Source organism: Bipolaris zeicola (assembly GCF_000523435.1).
Source record: "Bipolaris zeicola 26-R-13 unplaced genomic scaffold scaffold_121, whole genome shotgun sequence".
Lineage (NCBI taxonomy): Eukaryota > Fungi > Ascomycota > Dothideomycetes > Pleosporales > Pleosporaceae > Bipolaris > Bipolaris zeicola.
Genome location: NW_006912170.1, coordinates 1 through 22667, shown reverse-complemented (window position 1 = coordinate 22667; position 22667 = coordinate 1). Strand labels below are relative to the sequence as shown.

Sequence of the window (22667 nt, the reverse complement as noted above, 5' to 3'; positions counted from 1 at the left end):
ATCGCTCTCCGCATCATGTCCCGTCATCCTTGCCCTCTTCAAACAAAGTCGGCACTCTAATCTACCAAAGTTTCGGATGACACTTATACTTTGCCCTACTCCTCCCCCAAGTCTCCTTCTTCCCCTCGCCGCCCTTCTTCCCCTCATTAACCACGCGACCACAACCGTACTTCTTCCAATGACCCGAAAGCCCGTATCCCTTCTTCTTCTTCTTTTTCTTGTCTTTGTTATTCTTCTTGTGCGCGGATTGCGCCGTCGACGCGCTTATCTGGGTTGATGCGTCGACGACGGCTGCGCGGGATGAGAGCGCCCATTCTGGGTGGTAGACGTCGTCGTCGGTTATGCCTTGCCACCATAGTGCAGGGTCCTTGGGGTGCTTGAGGGGCGTGTCGATGGGTTCTGGAGGCACATTTTTGCCGTATTTGCCGCTGGAGCGGGGGGGAAGGGGTTCGCCGGCGAGGGCGAGGGCGGGGAGAAGGGTGGAGGTGGAGAGGAGGGCGATGGTGAGGAGGGTTAAGGTCTTCATTTTTTTATTTTTTTGGTGGTTTTTGTTGCTCTTTCTCTTAGAGGAATGGTGGTGGAGAAGACGTGGTGGGAGAAGCATGGTGAGGTGAGGTGGTCCTATATAGGGGGAGGCAAAGGGGGGTTAAGGTGAAGTGGGTGTTGTGAGTGGTTGGAGAGAGGATCCTGGTTCGGATTTTGGACAAGTATGAAGAGGTGGTTATGATTTGTTGTTTGAGATTTTTGATTGGTGGTGTTTTTACGATCCTGAACGAGACTGGTATATGGGGGAAAAGAGTATAGAGAGATTTGGGAACAGCCAGTTATGGCTGTTCTATTTCAAATTTGTGATATCGGACGGGAAAGCCACCACGACGATTGGGTATTAGAAATGGACGTTCGCTAGAAGAACCACGATAGGGAGGCGAAGTTGAGGTTTGTAATGACTTGGACGCTACTTGTCCTGGGTGGGCAGTTTTTCTTCAACAAGTGCCGTGGATGCGATAAATCCGAAACCAGTCGCGACTGCACGTTGATGCAGCACACTGAGTGGAAAATAGCAATACTTATATTCTAAGTCACTGGGGACCAGACTATCAAATTATGATTGTTCCTTTACATAACCCAGCCAGCTCTTAGGTGACGTATAAGAAGCATCTTCGGTACCGAACCACCATGATACCAAATCGATAGGTGATGTATCACTAGAGCAAAAAGATTGAATTCGACGCCTTTTCTGAGACTTTCTAGATGCTACAAGGACTGATTGGAACTTCAATCGATAAATGTATCCCAGTCCATTTCGCTCACCTCGTCGTCCGAGTGTATCGCCCTACGACCACTAGTCTCTATGGATTGCCTTACTTGGTATCGCCCCTCGCCACCACTATTGCTGGAACCACTACTTAGCCCATAACCCTGACGACTACTTTCACTCATAGGTAGGTCCATCTCCTGCGCCAACTCTCGTGCCTTCCTATTTGCGTAAGCGTGAGCGCTCTCCGCCTCGAGTTCAACTGGTTCTGGCTTCCTTGGGCGCTGCTTCTTCTTCCCCGGTCCACCTGTGTAATCGGAGCTAGAATCTCCGGGTTCTACGGTATCATCGTGTAGAACGGGCGGTACTGCGAGAGGTGTCTGGTTTGCCTCAAAGGCTTCGGGTTTTGGTAGTGTTTCAAGTTCTTCCCATTCTGCGCGGTACTTTGTGAATGAGCGCCAGTCATTGGGCTGCGTGATGACTCTCTCATCCTCATCCTCGTCCTCATCGCTGACCGGATCGATCTGGTTGAGGTACTTGGACTTGGCTGGGTCGTGACCGAGCATGATCCACATCTCTAACTCGTCTATTTGAGCATTCTTTCGATCATGCTGCTTCAGCGTCAGTGTCGACGGCGTTGGTGTTTGACCGTCTCCTGTTGTGTACCGTCCGGTCGTATCTCGGGACTGCTGTGTGGGCTGCGATGGTTGCGTAGTTTCGTCCAGTGACGACTCATCCGAGTCAGACAGTGCAAGTCGTTCAATAGGAAGAGGTGTTCCCTTTCGCGCTGCTCGTAACCGGGCTTCAGCTTGATCATCTGAAGTCTCCACGTCCGTCGTTAGAGTGCTGGCAATGGGCTCCTCTGGGCGCATGATTCGTTCAAACTCATCCCAAGGTACCTCTCTTTTGATTTTCTTGCGACCATGCCGAGATAGCTGCTGATCGTAGACTCTCAGTGCGCACCGTCGAGCAACACCTCTCCATCTCTCTTGGCTGTTTCTAGGCATACCCGCAAGGTCGATGGCGGTACGGACGTCCCTTTTCCTTACTGTGGGAAGTGCACCGTGTGTGGATCTCTTACTCCGCGAGCGTAAACGGGACATTGATTGTATCATAGCCAGTCGTACAAGTCGTGTGGTTATTGATACAACGAGGTTGTGAAAGTCACCAAATGCAGTACGATAGATGGACGGCTCTTGGGCAATGTCTGATGTATATTGCGACCAGTGCAGCCAAGGAGAAGGTATCGTTGGCGAGCGATTCATGAAGACGTCTCTCGACAGCTTCAGCATATTTTGTGGGTGCAACAGTGATCCTTCTGGCAGTGATTCTAGAATAGCGGGTGTAGTTGGTGCATGATCTGATCTATCTGGCTCCCCGTCTTGTTTGGGCTCTTCAGAATTGACAGGTTGATCAGCCCTGGTAGATGATTCAGGATACACGCATTGGGCCATTTTCCGTCGCCTACAGTTACTGCATGGAAGCTCTCGGTCGCACTTTTGCTTAAACTTCTTGCATGACAGGCATGCTCTGCGCAAGTTAGTATTGTCTTCTTGAACACAAACATACACACGTACCCTACAATGACCTTCCCTCCTCTTCGCGGAGGTGCTGGCTCGTCCACCTCGCCGTCGATGGCGTTCTCGATTGCAACAGCCACGGCCGAAGTGATCAACCAGTAGTCGCCATGCTGCTTTTGCTCTTGGCGGGCCTCCCACTTCTCCTGATACCACGCCAGTGCATCGGCTGCAAGTTCTACTTGGGCGTCGCACTCGTCACCAATCTCAACGGCGGCCGGGATATCGCGAAAAGTCAGACCAGCATCGCCCTGCTTGACTGCGGCACCGTGGAGCAACAAGAGCAGTTCGCGTACCTCTGGTATGCTTTTGCCGACTGCATCTGCTATGCCTGGGACATTGTCTCTTCCCAGTCGCTGTAGAGCCGAGTAAAAAGTAGCTTGCTCGGCTGTAGACCACAATGAAGAACCAATTTGCCAAGAATAAAAAGCATAAGGCATGTGTCTACTGTCGAAGCGATTGGCAGCTTGCTGAACAATTCCATTGAAGAGGAGGCGGTATCGGTCACAGTATTTTCCTTCGAGGTGATATTTTCGGGGTCGTGCCAGTCTCTCTGCATCTGTTCGACGGCGCTTGGACGACCGAGAAGGCTCGTCAGTCCAGTCGGACTCAGCCTGCATGGCGGGCAAGACCAGGGCAGCCGTAGCCCAGTACACCTATCTTGGCAGGAAAAACAGCAGTGAGTGGCAGTGTGTACATGCAGCTAGGTGGTGAAAGTAGTGGTAGTGGAGTGGGTAGCAAAAGCAGAGAGGCTTGCTCTAATGTCACGTGATGAATACTTTGCCCGAATGAGCGAGGCTGCTGGCAGATGCGTCCCATACACTAGAACAGTTCAGGACAGTCCCATACTCGGACGTGGCTTGCTCTCGGCTATGCCACTACCATTACTTTTGCCATTCGTCTGTAATTATAGAAATATTCCTGCCGGAGGTGGCAGTGGTTGGGGAGACATTTAGGTGGGGCTCTACCGCGGCCGACTTTGCGTGTACTGCGTCATGCATCGTGATTTGGCGACAGTTTCGCTCCCCCTCGACGCGTCTTCATGTTCCGCCATGCGCTGAGACTGTGCACTCGGCCAGGCTACCGACCTGTCTGGGTAGTAGGAAGAAGCGCTTCACGGCTGGCCAGGACCAGGAAAAAAGCTGCCGTACCAGCTGTGCCCTCATCATCGCCATCCTCGCCACCATCACCACCATCACCTACACATCCACCCGCCGTTGTCCTACGCGAATACCAAGAAGAATGCATCCAAGCCGTCCTGTCGTACGTCGAGCGCGGTCACAAGCGCTTAGGTGTATCATTGGCAACAGGCTCTGGCAAAACCGTCATCTTCACTCACCTCATCGATCGCGTCCCCGCTCGTGGCAATGCGACCCAGACACTCATCCTCGCCCATCGCCGTGAGCTCGTTGAGCAAGCCGCGCGCCATTGTGCCCGTGCATACCCCACCAAGCATGTAGACATTGAAATGGGCAACCATCAAGCCTCGGGTGCCGCCGACATCACAGTTGCCTCTATACAAAGCATTACATCAGGCGACCGCCTTGACAAGTTTGATCCCACCCGCTATAAACTCGTCTTGGTCGACGAGGCCCACCACATTGTCAGCTCGACCTATCTTGACGTCCTTGAGCACTTTGGCCTGCGCCATGCTACCGACTGGAACAACACCACCGCTCCTGCTCTCGTTGGCGTGTCGGCTACCTTATCCCGCTTCGACGGCAGGAGGCTGGGCGCTGTCATTGACCACATTGTCTACCACCGGTAAGTCTTGACATGGGACGAGTGTCGAGTGAGCGAGCTAACCCTCAGACAGTGACTATGTGGACATGATTGAAGAGAATTGGCTCTCTGATGTAGTCTTCACAACCGTCGAGATCAAGGCCGACTTGACCAAAGTGAGCACAGGGTCCAATGGCGATTTTCAAGCTGGTGCTCTTTCGAGAGTAATCAACACCGACGAGACGAATAATCTTGTACTCAAGGCCTGGACAGCAAAGGCAAAGGACCGGCACTCGACGCTTATCTTCTGCGTCGACCTCAGCCACGTCACCAATCTCACAAACATGTTTCGCCAGGCTGGAATTGATGCGCAATTCGTCACTGGAGAAACACCAACCAAGGTCCGCAGCGCAAGGATTGACGCTTTCCGAAACAAAGAATTTCCCGTGTTGCTCAACTGTGGCGTATTCACCGAAGGCACAGACATTCCCAACATCGATTGTGTGCTTTTGGCCCGACCAACCAAGTCTCGTAACCTCCTGGTTCAGATGATCGGACGCGGCATGCGTCTATACGATGGTAAGGACAACTGTCATATCATTGATATGGTCGCCGCTTTGAGTACTGGAGTTGTTTCTACCCCTACCTTGTTTGGTCTGGATCCTGCGGAAATCGTAGACAAGGCAGACACAAAGACTCTAGCAAAGATCAAGCAAAGAAAAGAAGAAGAAAAGCAAAGAGAAGAAGAAGCTTCAATGGCAAAGCAGGCGACTGTCGCCAAAAAGCTGCCTGGCAGCATCTCCTTTACCGATTACGACTCTGTACACGATCTCATAGCAGACACTTCTGGCGATCAATACATACGCAACATTAGCCCAAATGCATGGGTAGGTGTAGGCGAGGGCAGGTACGTTCTCTCTGGGAATACTGGGAATTATCTCGTCATCGAGCCCTCGGACACCGCAGATGGTTTCTTCAGAGCAAAGTACTATTGGAAGATTCCTATCACCAAGCAGACGAAAAGCCCATATGGTACACCGCGCGTCATCGCTGAAGGCGAGTCTTTCTCGCATGTCGTCCATGCCGCTGATACATACGCGGCGGACGCGTTCCAATTCTTCTATATCAATAAGAACCAGGCATGGCGAAGAAGCATCGCTTCCCAGGCACAAATCGACTTTATCAACAAGTCTCGGCCTCAAGAAGACCACCTGAAGCCAAGCGATGTCACAAAAGGTAAAGCAGCCGATATGATCACACGCATCAAACATGGTATCCGTGGTCGGTTTGACAAAGCCAGCGTGAAGCAAAAATCAGAGCAGCGCATGAAGGCTCGCGCCGAGACATTGCAACAGCGACTCCAGGGGCATGTTCAAGTTGGGCCCACAGGACAAGGCCAAACATTAAAAGAGAAGCTACTTGGATGAACTGGAAGTATATTTTATGTTTTCAAAGTCATGGGTGGCTGATCGCTTATAGCTGGGGCCGTCAAGCGCGCTCTGCACTTGTACCCCGCGGAGAAGCGCGCACTGTTTCTACCAGCCCATCAGGACAACCGGTCCCCTTAGATCTATGTACATCTATGGTCAACGCTATCAAGTCCGCTCGGTCTAATATTTTCCCCGGACTCCCTCAAAGACCGGGCGAACTCTACTACGCAAGATTTGGTGTGGTAAAAGTAAACATTAACCCTATGATTGCGCGGGCGCTTTGATTGACCATGCACCTGTAGAAGTTGGAAGACTGGCATCGTTACGAATGCTTTTGCTTCGCGCGAATCCATCCAACTTGCATTAGAATCCGTGGTCTCAGGCTGAGCCGGCGCATCAAACATGGCTTGAAACCACGCTATACTGCGGCTTCTACAAAATCGTCGCGAAACGGGAGAAAGTATGCTCGGATGGTGCATCTCCGCTGAAAAGATCTTCAACCCAATGTTTCCACGATAGCCCCCACACTGTATCCACTCTGTGCGGTCCGGCCAGGAACATCGTCTAGCTGCCCAGAAATCGCCCACTATTCGCCACGCCGTATCGGGCGCTATTCCTCTTTCAGCGTCAAAGATAAGGCCGCATATCAAAACTCTGTAGTAATTCGGTATGGCCAGAGCCTAGTCCGCCATGACAATCTAGGCGATGACGACATACAGGGTTTGACGTCTTCTCCACAGATTGAAGTTGGGTTTCCGCGGTATTCCTATGTAAGCTTCTGACGTTGGTGGAAAGATCATCTTTGTTACTTACTGGAGGGCCGCTCGGTTTGTACCCCAGAAGCACTATAGCATCTAGCTGAAAGCCAATAATTCCAGAAGTTCAACTTCTCGTCGCTACCTCTAAATTTACTGCTCCACTCCGCTTTTGTGCCCGACCTTCTTTTCTTGCTTGGTCTTTGTTCTACGTTTGTGCATAGCCAAGCACAGTACCCGTCTGTCGGCACCAATCTAAGTTTAGGTACCGCACGCTGCATCTGCACCATGAGCGTAGTCACCCAAAAGCAGACGGCAGTCCCTATGTCGTTTCTTCATGAACGCCAGTTACAGACTCACGCAGACTCCACATCAAAACAATTACCTCCATCACCACCAGAAACAGTCGATGGCAACGATGTCGAATCGACTACTTCAACATCAACACAAGAGGACTTTCCACTTCCACCACCAGCAAAAACTCCACCCCAAGTTCTAGAACTCGACAAATCCACCCCAGATGCACATGTCCCACGAGATCCGAGGCTGATTCGGCTGACGGGCGTGCATCCATTCAATGTCGAAGCACCACTGACTGATTTGTTCAACGAGGGGTTTCTTACTAGCCCTGAGTTGTTTTACGTTAGAAACCATGGAGCAGTACCGGAAGTTCAAGATGCCGAGTGTTTAGACTGGGAGTTCTCCGTAGAAGGGTAAGTCATTATTCATTCCAACAAAGCAATTATATATTGAGACTCTTGTAGCATGGTAGAAAACCCTTTGAAGATTACTCTGCGACAACTACTGGAAGAATACGAGAATGTGACATATCCTATCACTTTGGTCTGTGCTGGCAATAGACGAAAAGAACAAAATGTTGTGAGAAAGAGCAAGGGCTTCTCGTGGGGTCCGGCTGGAGTTTCCACCGCTCTTTTCACCGGCGTTGTGATGAAGGACATCATTGAACGAGCGAAGCCTCTACGGAAGGCCAAGTACGTTTGCATGGAGGGAGCTGACAAACTCGTAAGTGGCCGCACTTAATGTATCTTCTGACTACTGACACTTCACGTAGCCAAATGGGTACTACGGCACTTCGGTAAAACTCAACTGGGTCATGGATCCCAACCGAGGAATTATGCTGGCACATAAGATGAACGGCGAGATGCTGAGGCCCGATCACGGAAAACCATTGCGAGCTGTGATACCTGGCCAGATTGGCGGCAGAAGTGTCAAGTGGCTAAAAAAGCTGATTATCACCGCTGAGCCTAGTGACAATTGGTACCACATCTACGACAACAGAGTACTACCTACCACAGTCGACCCAGATGAAGCGGCAAACAACACCAAATGGTGGATGGACGAGCGGTATGCCATCTATGATCTTTCGCCTAATTCAGCTATTGCTTTCCCCCAACACGGAGAGGAGTTGGGGCTTTCTTCGAGTCAGAGTACCTACAATGTGCGTGGTTATGCCTACAGTGGTGGCGGCCGGCGCGTAACACGTTGCGAACTATCCTTAGACCAAGGAAAATCATGGCGACTTGCAAACATTGACTATCCAGAGGACAAGTACCGCGCTTTCGATGATCGACAGCTGTACGGTGCAAGATTGGACATGGACTGGCGTGAAACAAGCTTCTGCTGGTGTTTTTGGGACATTGAAATCTCAACCGAGGAACTCAAACAAGCAGATGACATTGTAGTCAGAGTCATGGACGAAGCCATGTGCGTGCAACCAAAAGACATGTACTGGAGTGTCCTGGGTATGATGAACAATCCCTGGTTCCGAATTGTGATCCACAAGGAAAACGATACAATGCGGTTCGAACATCCTACTCAGCCTGCCCTGATGCCTGGTGGATGGATGGAGCGTGTCAAGAAGGCCGGTGGTAACCTTTCCAACGGCCATTGGGGAGAGAAGGTGGGCAACGAAGAGCCAGAACATGCCGAAATCGAACAGGTCAAAGATATTAAGATGACCAAAGACGGAGTTGACAGGGTCATTGACATTGACGAGCTACGAGAGCACGATAAGGCAGACAACCCATGGTTCGTCTTGAACGGAGAAGTGTACGATGGTACTGCATTTCTGGAAGGGCATCCCGGCGGCGCACAAAGCATTGTGAGCGCTGCAGCAACGGATGCTACTGATGAATTCATGGCGATTCGTAAGACACATGCTGGAGCTTGACATTGGGTACAAACACTGACAACCTGCAGATAGCGAAACAGCAAAAAAGATGATGCCAGATTATCACATTGGCACCTTGGATGAAGCCTCCCAGAAAGCTTTGGCACAAGGCCAAGCGACTACAGAATCCACCGAGCCACGACCCATCTTTCTTCACCCTCGCGAATGGCGTCAAGCTCATCTTCAGTCAAAGAAGAAGGTCTCCTCAGACACGCACATCTTCCGCTTTAAACTCGACCATGACGACCAAACCCTTGGCCTACCCACCGGCCAACATCTCATGCTTCGACTCCGCGACCCAGTCACGCGCGAGGCCATCATCCGCTCCTACACCCCGATATCCCAAACCAACCAAAAAGGCTACTGCGACATCCTCATCAAAGTATACGCCGACACGCCCTCCCGCGCCGGCGGCAGGATGACAAAAGCCCTCGACGCCATCCCCCTCGGCCACAGCCTCGACATCAAAGGCCCCATCGGCAAATTCGAATACCTCGGCCGCGGCCTCTGCAGCATCAACGGCAAGCAAACAAAGCAAGTAAACCGCTTCTACATGATCTGCGGTGGAAGTGGTATCACGCCCATTTACCAGGTCCTACGCGCCGTCATGCAGGATAAAGAAGACGCGACACGGTGTACTGTTTTGTATGGAAATCGCACTGTGGAGGATATACTTTGTAGAGAAGATTTAGATGCTTTTGCGAGCGGCAATGAGGATCGCTGCAGGATTCTGCATACGTTGACGCAGGGGAATGAGGAGTGGGAGGGGCGGAGAGGACGGATTGGAGACGCGATGCTTAAGGAGGAGTGTGTGAGGGGGGAGGGAGAGAGTATGGTGCTGGTTTGTGGACCTGAGGCGTTGGAGAAGGCGACGTGTGAGGTGTTGGGGAAGTTGGGGTGGGGTGAGGATGAGATTTTGGTGTTTTAGTTGTTCACAGCGTGCATTGTAAGGGAAGCGTTTTTCGGTGTTCTGTCATATTGGATATTTGGGTCTGTTTGGTTTACTACAACAGTTATTTTTTTTGCTCTTTATAACTCGATCAGGCAAAGCGTACATTACGGCGCTGGATTTGCTACGACTCCAACGGTTCTGTACTGTTGGAAAAAAATCGTGTTATCGCAATGCACTTTCTCCCATCCGAATCGCTTTCGAAATACTCAAAATCTTTCCAAAGCACAAACTCCTGACCTACACTTTCACCTCCTCATCCCCAGCACCCTCCAAAACCCGCACCTACAGACAACTCGAACTCTCCCTACTGAACACATCGGAAACGCACCATCTCCCGCCAGCATCTCCGCCAACTTCAACCCACTGATAAGACCCCTGTCGCCAAGCCCCCTCCCTATCTCGACCCACCTCGCGATAAGCAACTCAAACCCACCACCCCCCCAAACACCCCAAGCCACGCGAATCTCCACGGAGAACCACACACATCCTTCAGGCCACCCACTCACCACCCCCGCGAAGATAATCACCGATACCGTCTATTAGGCTAATGGATGGTCGGGGGCGGGCGGGGACTGCGTTATTGACGTCTTACCACTTACTTACCCACCCGCTTGGCGCTAGTGCTAGTGAACAAAAGTACCGGAGATAGATGTGGCTGTTGGGCAAGATTGCAGTGCATTTCCGTAGGTCACCGCGGAGGAGGGGCAGGTACGAATGAATGGATTGTATGATGTAAGTGCGGCTTTGAGAAGGGACGGGGTGGTGTGATTTGCTCGTGTAAGCGTGTGTGGTTGCGCGCGGAGGTGGAATAGGATAGATGGGTTAACCCTAGTGGGCGGTATTTTTTGTGTGCTACGGGAGGGCTTTCTTGTGGCTAGGCGGGATTTTCTGTTTGGTTATTTTGGACTTATCAAGCTGAGGGTTACGCCTTTTCTTTGCTATCTCGCTCCGTTTGTCCTGCTTTCTTCTTCTGTTTGTGTTTGTGCTTTTGGTTGTAGGCGGATAGTGGTATCGCTTCGTGTTCTTGTGACTTGGGTCCACGACGATAGTTCCTGAGGATACTTGATATACGACTGTCCGAGCGGTTGCATTGACATCGCAATGGCGGAAACGGAACCGATTGTCACACAAGGCATCGAGCCTTTGTCGGGTGAATCGCACTCGCCACCGGGTGAACGCCACATCACAGCGACCTGGGGATCAAAAGATGGAAACGTATCAAATCGAGAATGGAATGATGCGGAAGCAAACAAACTGCCTGAGAAGGTAGCGGAGCTGGAGAAGAAGGGAGAGATTAATAATGATCGCCCACGGAAAAGAATCGTGGTTGTAGGGTTGGGCATGGTCGGCATTGCTTTTATGTAAGTTTTGAGTGTCGAAAGAAATTGCCGAGAAGCTAATTGTAAATAGTGAAAAACTCATGAAGTACGATGTCAAGCGGAGAGAGTACGACGTCGTCGTCATTGGCGAAGAGCCGCATCTTGCATACAATCGAGTTGGCCTAACTAGCTTCTTCCAACATCGCCAAGTAGAAAACTTGTACCTCAATCCGCAAGAATGGGTTTGTCGCAATTATTCAGGAGCATATGGTTGAAACTAACCTCCTCACAGTATTCCTCCATGCCCGAAGGCGCATTGAGCTACCACCTCAACACCCTTGTCACCGAGATTAATTCCGAGGAGAAGACAGTCAAAACATCATTTGGAGAGACAGTATCATACGACATCCTAGTTCTGGCAACGGGTTCAGATGCGCTTCTTCCCCGACACACGCCTGGTCACGATGCACAAGGTGTATTCGTGTACCGAACTATCGAGGATTTGCAAAGATTAATAGAATTTTCCTCTTCACGAAAGGGTACGACTGGCGCAGTCGTGGGTGGCGGTCTGCTTGGTCTCGAAGCCGCACATGCGATGATGGATCTAGAAGACTTTGCCAAAGTCAAACTGATTGAGAGGAACCGATGGGTGCTGTCAAGGCAATTAGATGGCGATGCCGGCGGTATGGTTGTAGAGCAAGTAAGAGCATTAGGTCTGGACGTCATGCTAAGCAAGAGGGTGGGCAAGATCCTGGCCACCGAGGACAACTTTGTCAAGGGCGTGGTATTTGAGGACGGTGAAGAGATGGAATGTTCTTGCATTTGCTTTGCGGTGAGTGCTTTCAGTGTTCTGGAATGACGGCCGAAACTGATATGCATAGATTGGCATTAAAGCCCGAGATGAGCTAGCCAGGAAAGCCGGCATCAAATGTGCTGACAGAGGAGGCGGCATAGTCGTTGGACACGACCTGGCAACATCTCAACGCGACATCTATGCCATTGGCGAGTGTGCGAGCTGGGAAAACCAAACCTTTGGCCTCATCGCCCCTGGTGTCGAGATGGCCGACGTACTAGCTTTCAACTTGACCCAAGCGAAAGCACACGCACCGCGAAAGTTCAAAGCTCCAGATCTCAGCACAAAACTCAAGCTGCTAGGTGTCGAAGTTGCAAGTTTCGGTGACTTCTTCGCCGATCGCGATGGACCTAAGAACTTACCTGGACGCCAGCGCGCCGATAGCAAGGAGCCGAATGCGAAGACGACGCGAGACAAGGTCAAGAATCTGACAGATGGGCCAGCACCACCACCAGTCAAGGCGCTCACATACAAGGATCCGTTCCAGCAGGTCTACAAGAAGTACCTGTTTACCATGGATGGAAAGTATTTGCTGGGTGGCATGATGATTGGTGATACGAAAGACTACATCAAGCTTGTGCCCATGGTGAAAAACCAGAAACCGCTCGAAATACCGCCCAGCGAGCTCATTGTCGGCGCACAAAAGGGTGAAGACGATGGTTCTGATCTGTGAGTAAAGAAACCGTGACCGAGTGAGTACTCTTACTGACGACTGTAGATCCGATGATACCCAGATCTGCTCATGCCACAACGTCACCAAAGGCGATGTAGTTAATGCTACTAAAGACGGAACCTGCAAGAGCATCGGCGATGTCAAGTCTTGCACCAAAGCCGGCACTGGCTGCGGTGGCTGCATGCCGCTCGTCCAAACCATTTTCAACAAGACCATGGCGTCCATGGGCAACGAGATCAAGAACCATCTCTGCCCACACTTTGAGTACTCTCGCGCCGACCTCTTCAACATCATCTACGTCAAGGGTCTCAAAGATTTTGCTTCTGTGATGAAAGAAGCAGGAAAGGACGCCAACTCCCTGGGATGCGAGGCCTGCAAACCGACCATTGGAAGCATCATCTCTTCGCTGTACAACAGGCATCTCCTTGAGGTAAATAATCGGGGTCTTCAGGATACTAACGATCGATTCCTTGCAAACATCCAGCGCAACGGCACATTTTCCGTCGTTCCCCGAGTTTCTGGAGGCGAGATCACACCGGAGAAGCTCATCATCATCGGAACAGTGGCGAAAAAATACAACCTCTACACCAAGATTACGGGTGGCCAGCGCATCGACATGTTTGGTGCACGCAAACAAGACCTCCCAGACATTTGGCAAGAGCTCGTTGATGGCGGCATGGAGTCTGGTCATGCGTACGCAAAGTCACTACGCACTGTCAAATCATGCGTTGGAACTACATGGTGCCGCTTCGGCATTGGCGATAGTGTAGGCATGGCTGTGCGTCTCGAAGAGCGCTACAAGTCCATTCGTGGTCCACACAAATTCAAAGGCGGAGTTTCGGGCTGTGTCCGCGAATGCGCAGAGGCTCAAAACAAGGACTTTGGTCTCATTGCCACCGAAAAAGGATTCAATATCTTTGTCGGTGGCAACGGTGGTGCAAAGCCCAGGCATTCAGAACTATTGGCCAAAGACGTACCACCAGATGACGTGGTCCCTATCCTCGATCGCTATCTCGCATTCTACATCCGGACGGCCGACAAGCTGCAACGAACAGCGCGATGGATGGAGAATCTCCCCGGCGGTATCAAGTACCTCCAGGAAGTCATCCTGCAAGACAAACTCGGCATCTGCGCCGATCTCGAGAAGCAAATGGAAGATCTCGTCGGTACCTTCTTCTGCGAATGGACCGAAGTTCTCAAAGACCCCAAGAAACGCGCCTGGTTCTCGCAATTCGCAAACACCTCGGAAACCATCGTCGACACCATCGAGCCCACACAAGAACGCGGCCAAGAACGTCCTTCCTACTGGCCCAAAGACTCCATCACCGAAGACTTCCGCGGCACAAAATGGACAGAGCTCTCCTGGCAACCCTTGGTCAAAGCCTCAGAGTTCCAGGACGCAGATACAGGTGACAGTAAGGCAATCAAGCGCGGCGACACGCAACTCGCCGTCTTCAAAGTCCGCGGCAAATACTACTGCACGCAGCAAATGTGCCCGCACAAGCGCGCCTTTGTGCTCTCCGACGGCCTCATCGGCGATGACCTCGCAAACAACAAACTCTGGGTCTCGTGCCCCTACCATAAACGCAACTACGAGCTCTCTGGCGAAAATGCAGGCAAGTGTACAAACGACGAGTCTGTTAATATTGCTGTTTTCCCGATCGAGGAGCGTGATGATGGTTGGTTGTATGTTAAGCTGCCCAGTGTGGAGGAGCTGGATAGCGTGCTAGGGACGAGCAAGTTTAAGATTAAGAAGAGTGAGACGGAGGATCCGTTTGTGGCGCTTGATAAGAAGTTGCAAAGGTTGCAGCTTAAGGGGAGGAAGGGCGTGCCGGTGTCGCATCTTGAGGGGGGATTGGGGGAGAAGGGGAAAGCCTCGCAGATACTGGCTGGCGGTGAGAGGGGTGCTGGGGGATTGGATTGGTGAAGAGGGGGGGATGGGGAGTGTGCGAGCATCTGGTGTGGCGTTTTTCTTTTTGGCTGGGTTGGTACAAGATTCCCATACATGGCTAGATCAAGGCTTTTTTAGGTTTTTCTCTTTCGATCTTACTTCCCATGTTTTCAAAGGTGTGATGTTGTCATCTTTTGATATTGAGGCTGTGGTTGTGTTCCACGTTGATTGCTTTACTTTCAACCCGTCTGGCGATTCTCGATAGACAGTGAATGTCTGCCCCCAAGTAAGTTCATAGACTGTAGGAATTTTTGAATAGTAAGGTAGATGGATCTTGGCGGCGACAAGAAATGTCTTCATTCGCATTATATCTGGTGTAACATGCTCGGAGTGGACGTTTCACCATAGCTTTGGTGGCTTGCTTGGTAGCCTTTTATAAGTCTATTTTCAATGAAGAGCTTGTCCGATGATGACTTCTAATGGGTCGCGGTATGTTTAGACTAACACACCCTCCCGGAAGGAAATTGCTAGCCTGCAAGCTTATTCACTACGAGCTGCGAGCGTTGGGTGGCGGTGTTTTAGGCCTAACGAAGTTGATGTAACGTGGTAGGTTTGTTGTCGGCAAGTGAACGTCAAAGATGAGGCTAAAAAAATGTGTACGGTTGGATATTCTTATTTCGGCATGCGCTGTTGCAACCTTGGGCTGACGTGTCCAAAGTGGCAACCGTGTCAGGGCATGATGCTTGGATGCCTGGGTATCGAATTCTGTTGGGAGCAAACATATTTACAAGCTGTGCGACTAAAGAACGTAGCCGAGACAGCTGAACTGTCGAGCTGATTTGGCGTTTGGACTGATGTTGTGGTTCGACCGAATGAGTGTAGTACATAATGGTGAGATCCTGACTTGAACGCGGCAAGCAGGTAAAATCTGTCCCTCCCCCAAAAGACCGCAACAACTTCGATTATTTTTTGCTCTGATACTTCTCTCATTTTCTTTCCGACGTTGTATCCGAACATGGAAAATATCAAAGCCCGCCTAGGCCAAAAGCAGATATGGGTGGACGCGCAAACGTTCCGCGCATGGTTTCCCAAACAGAAGTCTGAAAACTCGATACAAGGAGATCTGTGGGTACAAAGACTGCATAACTATTTCAACAGTCACTTCGGTATCCGAAAGGAAGTCATTCAGAAGACTTTGGAGCGATTCTTCGGCATACTCGGACCTTACGCGCAACATGGCAATGGGGAGACGCGACACCGTGTTCGTCAGGTCCTCCAGCACTATCTCGATCAGGAGTGCCTCAACAACGCATATCGGACCAAAGACCTCCAATGCTTGCGACATACATTCATTATTCTAGTGCAGCTGGCACGGAAGTTTGAGTCCTCGCTACTAGTCGAGGCGTTGTCCACTTTCTGGGACCATACCAAGGACAAGATCAACCGCCACGAAAAAAGTGAGTACTTGGCAGACTGGAAGAAGGCAGCGGAAAAAGTTCAAGAATCCCATGAAGTCCGCCCTCTGGCTGCTTCTATTCAACAGCGTCATGGCAGGGCACGACCAGCACCTGTTGTGAAATATGGACGTCGCAAACTGGATTTCAAACTCGAAGTCCCAGTTTTTGCTAACCCAGCATGTGCGCACCCCGTAATCGTACCCGTCAGATATCGTCGAGATGAGTATTTTGATAAACTGAACAAGATCCAGTATTAGCAGCGGGAGATGAAGGAAACACTAGAGAATGTTAATGGAAAGCTTGACCGGCTCATACGTGGCGCATATTGACGGACATCGTTCGGGGTTTTGGATGGCCAGAGAGATTTCCTTGCGGTTAGGGACTTTGCCCGGACGGAGAGAATGGGATAGCAGTTCTACGGAGCAAAGAGGATTTTCCTTGGTTAGGCTAGAGTGAATTGAATAGACTTGGCATTTGAGTAGGAACGATAGGTTTGTACTGCTCAGTTTGGAAAGCAGGGACGACCATGTCGTATCGCAATATCCCTTCCAGAGTGATAGCTTCTGCTTTCGTAGTATACCACAGCGCAGTTACAACTCTCAAAGACTCGACTCTGCGAAGTGAGATAGTGCTAAACCGGATGAGAGCAATGATAGTTCTCCAGAAGCTGATAGTCGTGCTCTGTATCCCTAGTAGCAAACTTGTGCAACCTAACCAGGATGGTGTATGACCAACAGTTTATGTCGGAAAGATTCGATTGGAGGTAATGCTCACTGATAGGGCCAGGTCCTGAACCTGGTGTGAATGGTTGGATGAAACCATTAATAAATGATAGAATTTTTCTGTTCCAGTTGCGGCCGGAGTCTATTGGAAAACCTAGACATCGTGAAGGAACGCATGATGGCGCCTTAAACCAATGATGTCCTGCGACGCAAAAAAAAAAGAGTTCGTGACCCCTCACTATGTTGGATGCACCGGACGCCTTGCTGACTCAACCAAATACGGTGAAATTGATGCAAAAGGAAACCAAGTGGATTGGGATTAGCGTAGATAGTGTATGACGAGCCAGCAGAAGAGGAAAAAGACAACGACGCCACCCCAGAAGATCCACTTGTCCTGTTTTGCTCGCCTCTCGACCATGCGTATCGTGTCGCCGCTAATGCCTAGGGTATTGGCAACTGTGTATAGCCTTCTCTGGGTGCCCTTGAGCATGTCCCTCTGTTGGCCAAGATCGCCGAGCACAGCTCTTCCCCTGTCGAGGAACTCGTCGAGCTGCTCCGAGGTTTTGTTGAAGAAGGTATTTTCGCGCAAAAGATGGCCTTCACGATCGTATTGGCCGCCTTGTGGGGCGCCTGCCGAGTATGGGTTGGGTCGGTAGGGGGCATTGGGGTCGTAGGGTTGGGAGGGCGCAAAGGCTGAGTGCTGGGCAGCCAGGTTGTGCTGTGCATATGGATTCTCAGGCGTGGCTGTGTTATGAGGGCGCCGGCCTAGAAGTTCGGTGCGGGCTTCTGTGGTTTGCTGTGAGGGTTGTCAGTACGCATTTGTCGCATGCGCTTCTGAACGCGGACGGTGGTTCGAAACGTACAATGTCCTCGTTGGCGCTCTTTATGCGCTTGAAGCTGGCACGGTATTCATCCAGCTCTGCCCTGAAGTTCTTCAATCTCTCCTGCGCCTTTTCGGCCTTTGTCTGCACCGGCTCTTGTCTCGCGAGCTTGCCATAGTCGTCGATGGTGCGGGCGAATGTTGCGAGGGAGGCGTTGAGCTGGGCCTGGAGGTGTGGAGAGGGCGAGGCTGAATCGGCAAATTGATCCAAGTCTTTCCGTATCGAGGTCGATTGCCGCAAGGCTGAATTAAAGAGGGCATTCTGTTTGCGACGTGAGCTTGTGTTATGCTATATATGCGCCACCAGACGGACCATTGCGAGCTTTTGTGGCTGTTTTGGCTACTGCCGAGTGTGGAATAATCGCGTAGGGATTGTATGCGAGAGTATGTGCGCTCTTGAACAACTGGTTCTGTATGTATTGGTGCCTTGTAGGCAACGTTTTTTTGGTGACTTGACAGATTGCATCATGGCCACATGCAATCGTTGTCGCATTCTAGCGCTAACCCAAAGCAGACTGGATCAGGAATGCGAACACCATCCTGAACGGCGCTCTAGGCATGCTCTTCTCTCAACTACATCGATACCAATCGCGTAGGCGCCTTCGAGTACATTTCTCTTGGTCCTAGCAAATTTCTCTCAAAACATACTGCTCGGCGCATGTTGATAATCTGCTTCACAGGAACGCGACATGTACACTAGCCGCTTATCGCAACCTGCTCGGCCTCGGCCATCCATCCAGCGAGGTCTTCCCCATGGCCAACTCTACTATATTTCCCCATATAAATTCCCATTCACCTCCGTCTAAATCACGGGGGTCCAATCTTGACGTCGGTCTCTTCCCCTCCTGCCTATCCGGGTAATCGTCTACGCAATCCTTGCTCGCGGGACGCTCGCTATTAGCAACTGCGGATCCTGTGGCTACCACCAACCGCAAAAAGTGCAAGACAAAGTCGAGGGGCGATATCGTCGGCTAAAGCTTCTAACCGACATGGGAAGTTCGATAACTTCTCGACTTCCGAGCCGGAGTTTGATGTCATGGCATGCCGTCCTGCTTTCTTGGCCGCGGCCTATCCGGCTTTCTCTATTTGAATCGCTGCCCTGAGAAAATCCAGATATCCCATCTTCTCCTTCTCAAACATAACCATGCGCTTGCTGTCGCTGTTGCGTGCCAGTACGCTGATCTCAGCGGTATGCGCGCATGATGTTCATGAGCGCGACCTTCCCCCTCCAGTTGCCATCAACGACCAGACGTACACTCAATGCGTCAATGCAGCATGGCCGCCCTCAAATGTCGGTACTGAACTCGTTCCGCAAGCTCCGGATGATGAGATGCGTGCAATCTTAGATGAAGTGAACGCTGCCAATATCCAAGCCACCATCGAGAAGCTTGTCTCTTTCGGAACTCGCCATACCCTTGCAACATACAATAGCTCAACGCGTGGTATCCATGCAGCCAGGGACTGGATTGCTTCTGAAATGAAAAAGTATGCCGATGAAAGCAATGGGACCATGACTGTCGGGGTCCAGAGCTACGTTCAGGGCGTGGCCAGCAGGATCCCGTTCCCAGTCACTATCTCGAACGTCTTAGCGACCGCCAAAGGAAGCCAGGATCCAAGCAGGGTATACGTCATGACCGGGCACTATGACAGTCGCGTCACCGACGTCCTCAACTACGAAGCCGATTCACCTGGTGCCAATGATGATGCTAGTGGGACAGCTAGTAAGTTCAGTACTGCATTTTTCGTAGAGTGGAGATTGACTTCGAATAGTTGCCATGGAGATTGCTCGTATACTATCTAAGCATCAACCAAAATCTACTATCATTCTGGGTGCTGTTGCTGGCGAAGAGCAAAACCTCTATGGTTCCACTTACCTTGCCGAGACACTACGAAATTCTAGCACCAACGTCGAAGGCATGTTGAACTGCGATATCGTGGGGTCCTCGACTGGCGACCGTGGACAAAAGGACCCCTTTACTATTCGCGTTTTCGCAGAGGGCGTATCGCTGACGGGAACTGACAACCTTACACCTGCTCGACGCCTTCAAATCGGTGGCGATAGCGACACCTCTGCACGAGAGCTCGCACGTTTCTCCGCTGAAGTTGCTGCTAATGATGCCACTGGTATGAATGTTGCTATCATCTACCGTCTGGACCGCTTCCTGCGTGGTGGCGACCATACCGGTTTCCTTCGCGCTGGGTATCCTGCAATTCGTTACACGGAACCCAACGAGAACTTTGCTCATCAGCACCAAGACATCCGCACTGAAAATGGGACTGTATATGGTGACCTGGTTGAGTTTGTCGACTTTGAATACACAGCACGCGTTGGCAAAGTTAATCTTGCTACACTTTGGTCGCTCTCGCAAGCTCCCGGCATGCCGAAGAACGTAACCATTGACACAACCGTACTTGATAACAACTCGCGGATCAAGTGGATCAAATCCGATAGTCCTGATGTGGCTGGGTATGAAATCGTCTGGCGGTCCACAACAGCCAGCTTGTGGACACACACAGTTGATGTGGGCAACGCCGGCTCTGTGGTTCTTCCACTAAGCAAGGACAATGTCATCTTTGGTGTTAGGACGGTTGGTACTAATGGATACAAGAGTCAAGCTGTCTATCCCATTCCTGGATAAATTGACTCGGACAAGACCCATCCAAAGGGAAAAAATGTCAAGAAAAATGTACCCAGATTCTAACTAGAATCTTAATGGCATTTGATCCAATACCCGTGTTTGACATACATGATACACAAATACGATAATGCGGAAAGTGGGCTGTCGTAATTGGCTCCGTTGTGATTTTTGCTTTCCACTGGTAATGTTGCGTATACAACAAGACTGCAATGTGTCAGCATGAAACCAGGCAAATGCAGAGCTGAAGCTGGGTTAATTAGTAATTGAGTAACGCCACTAGCGTAGTCACAGCAATAGTGAGGGACCGGGCCGTGCCCGCATGCCCCAAAACTAGTGGTACGTTTCACGGATTCTTCCATCACCCAACTTCATAACTACGCTTCCACACACCCCGCTTGCAGATCTATAAAGTAACTCCACAGTCTGGTCAGAAACACTTCGTTATCCGGTTTTCCTTAATATTATCGAAGCTTAAGTTGCGTGTTACAATGAGTTAAAGTGACGCCTTTGATATGAGGAAACGCGGCTCGAAGAATCTACGCCACCATTCGCTTAGTGTGTACCGAAATCTTGGGAAATGTCCAGGCTAGCGCCAGATCGATGGATACGATGGAATAAACGGTTCGGCTGGATGATCTAGGGAGACTAGATTAGCGAGCAGCCGCATGAGCGGGTTGCTAGGGCCGTGTGGAGCTGAAACTGTCCGCAGCTCGGGATCTCTTTGCGACCGCAGTAAATGGTTAGACTCGTTGTGGGGGATTTCAGACTCGACTGTAAGTTGGCTTCGCGAAGTCACAGCGAGAAAGGTTATTAGGTTATTGAAGCCGCGTAAAATATACACTGAATGATGTGTACTACTCGCTGTATGTGTACTGCATCGTGCATACCACATGCTGCGCGCTCTCTTCTCGAAAAATGTCATGTCTGTAAGGTGAAAGCTAATTATAAGCGTGTTTTGTAGGTCATATATAGAATAGTGCATCTATGTGCATGTAGGATGCAGATGCGATATACGGGAATCTTCATCACGAGCCTAATGTTATGCATTGGGTTTTGTTTTCACTGTTGGCAACGTACGATGATCTTCTCGAATGTTCGGCTTGCAGTATCTAGTGGAAAAGGATAAGAAATAATGTTATGCTTGTGATTTGAAGCATAACTGTGTATAAGAAGGGAAATGGTTACTTCGGGTTTATATCTCACGCGAGGAATACATATCTTCGCATCTCTACTTAGGTTGGTCGGAACGTGGAAAAGCTGGTTGTAATGGCAGCGATTGGTGAGGCGAGTGATTGTTGCGCCGTTCGGTACGGTATGTGGCGGAGATTCGACGGCAAGAATCTAGTATTTCTGTGGATTGTGACATATAACTCACCAATTGTATTATTGCTCGGTCCAAGAAGCCGCGAAATTCTACCCACAGACTTCGGTCGGAATGTTCTCCGCGGCTATCCCTCGGCTCTAACGTTCTCTAATGCCGCGTGGACAACATGCGCCAAGGAATACTTGTCCGAAAACATTCGGTTATACAATCAAGTGGCCAGTTTATATTAAAGCCAGCCATTTCATCCGAATGTAACGCAAAGATCCACATCTGAATCTGGATCAACCATAAGCTAGTCGACCGGGTAGTTGATCACCCGGAGATGTTGGTCACTGATCAGAACTCAACACCCTCATCAAAACACGCGTTTTCTCGCCACCTACACAGCCAAAATGGATGCCCGTGAGGAAGCTATTCAATCAGCTATTCGTGGTATTATTTCTGGTGTTTTTCCAAGTCAAAGAGCTGCTGCAAAAGCGTATAACCTCCCCCAGTCCACAATCTCGACGCGTATAAACGGCCGACAGAGCAACTACGCAAGCTATGTATATTAACAGCGATTAACCCTGGAGCAGGAGGACTTCCTCGTATAATGAATACTTGAAGAGGACGCATGAGCTTTTCCTCCCTTATACGCACGCGCACGAGAAATGGCGAACCAAATACTAAGGATAAATAGAGACTATAGGCCTATAGGCAAGTATTAGATAACTACCTTCCTAAAGCGTAGTCCACGCGTTGCATCTATTATCGGACGAAAAATTAAAGCTGCCTAGGCTAAGAGAGCAACTCCTAGGCAGATCCTCGCATCTCTTAAGTGTAATGGCTTAGCGTCTGTTGCTACATATATCTGAATGGGATCCGAACTAGGGTACGGTTTAGCCTAGTGGAAAAACGACTATATAAACTCAACCTCTATAATAGCTTATTATTCAACACCAACTTCGAGTTTTTCTAGAATAGGTGTATTTTAGCTCTATATATACAAACAAACCACGAGAAATCGATTGCAACTACTTTCAAAACG

The 22667-nt window shown here is 50.3% G+C and overlaps 8 protein-coding genes across 8 annotated transcripts; 5 read left to right on the top strand and 3 right to left on the bottom strand.

Moving 5' to 3' along the window:
• Positions 1 to 61: 61 nt before the first annotated feature.
• On the bottom strand, positions 62 to 526 carry COCCADRAFT_27727 (uncharacterized protein; the record flags this gene model as incomplete). The annotated part of the gene is made up of 1 exon (XM_007715933.1): positions 62 to 526. One exon carries the CDS (start codon positions 524 to 526, stop codon positions 62 to 64), a length of 465 nt encoding a protein of 154 aa, XP_007714123.1.
• A 749-nt stretch (positions 527 to 1275) lies between these two features.
• Positions 1276 to 3452, bottom strand: COCCADRAFT_27726 (uncharacterized protein; the record flags this gene model as incomplete). Its single annotated transcript, XM_007715932.1, has 2 exons — positions 1276 to 2785; positions 2833 to 3452. The coding sequence occupies 2 exons, from the start codon at positions 3450 to 3452 to the stop codon at positions 1276 to 1278; spliced, it is 2130 nt and encodes a 709-aa protein (XP_007714122.1).
• Positions 3453 to 3874: 422 nt separating this feature from the next.
• On the top strand, positions 3875 to 5981 carry COCCADRAFT_6547 (uncharacterized protein; the record flags this gene model as incomplete). Its single annotated transcript, XM_007715927.1, has 2 exons — positions 3875 to 4596; positions 4649 to 5981. The coding sequence occupies 2 exons, from the start codon at positions 3875 to 3877 to the stop codon at positions 5979 to 5981; spliced, it is 2055 nt and encodes a 684-aa protein (XP_007714117.1).
• A 1046-nt stretch (positions 5982 to 7027) lies between these two features.
• On the top strand, positions 7028 to 9858 carry COCCADRAFT_6546 (uncharacterized protein; the record flags this gene model as incomplete). Its single annotated transcript, XM_007715926.1, has 4 exons — positions 7028 to 7452; positions 7504 to 7762; positions 7812 to 8907; positions 8960 to 9858. 4 exons carry the CDS (start codon positions 7028 to 7030, stop codon positions 9856 to 9858), a joined length of 2679 nt encoding a protein of 892 aa, XP_007714116.1.
• Positions 9859 to 10983: 1125 nt separating this feature from the next.
• Positions 10984 to 14654, top strand: COCCADRAFT_6545 (uncharacterized protein; the record flags this gene model as incomplete). Its single annotated transcript, XM_007715925.1, has 5 exons — positions 10984 to 11243; positions 11293 to 11443; positions 11494 to 12033; positions 12083 to 12723; positions 12773 to 14654. The coding sequence occupies 5 exons, from the start codon at positions 10984 to 10986 to the stop codon at positions 14652 to 14654; spliced, it is 3474 nt and encodes a 1157-aa protein (XP_007714115.1).
• A 979-nt stretch (positions 14655 to 15633) lies between these two features.
• Positions 15634 to 16332, top strand: COCCADRAFT_6544 (uncharacterized protein; the record flags this gene model as incomplete). The annotated part of the gene is made up of 1 exon (XM_007715924.1): positions 15634 to 16332. One exon carries the CDS (start codon positions 15634 to 15636, stop codon positions 16330 to 16332), a length of 699 nt encoding a protein of 232 aa, XP_007714114.1.
• Positions 16333 to 17116: 784 nt separating this feature from the next.
• COCCADRAFT_27721 (uncharacterized protein) lies at positions 17117 to 17993 on the bottom strand (the record flags this gene model as incomplete). Its single annotated transcript, XM_007715931.1, has 3 exons — positions 17117 to 17593; positions 17661 to 17939; positions 17991 to 17993. 3 exons carry the CDS (start codon positions 17991 to 17993, stop codon positions 17117 to 17119), a joined length of 759 nt encoding a protein of 252 aa, XP_007714121.1.
• An 828-nt stretch (positions 17994 to 18821) lies between these two features.
• COCCADRAFT_27720 (uncharacterized protein) lies at positions 18822 to 20316 on the top strand (the record flags this gene model as incomplete). Its single annotated transcript, XM_007715930.1, has 2 exons — positions 18822 to 19398; positions 19448 to 20316. 2 exons carry the CDS (start codon positions 18822 to 18824, stop codon positions 20314 to 20316), a joined length of 1446 nt encoding a protein of 481 aa, XP_007714120.1.
• Positions 20317 to 22667: the final 2351 nt, after the last annotated feature.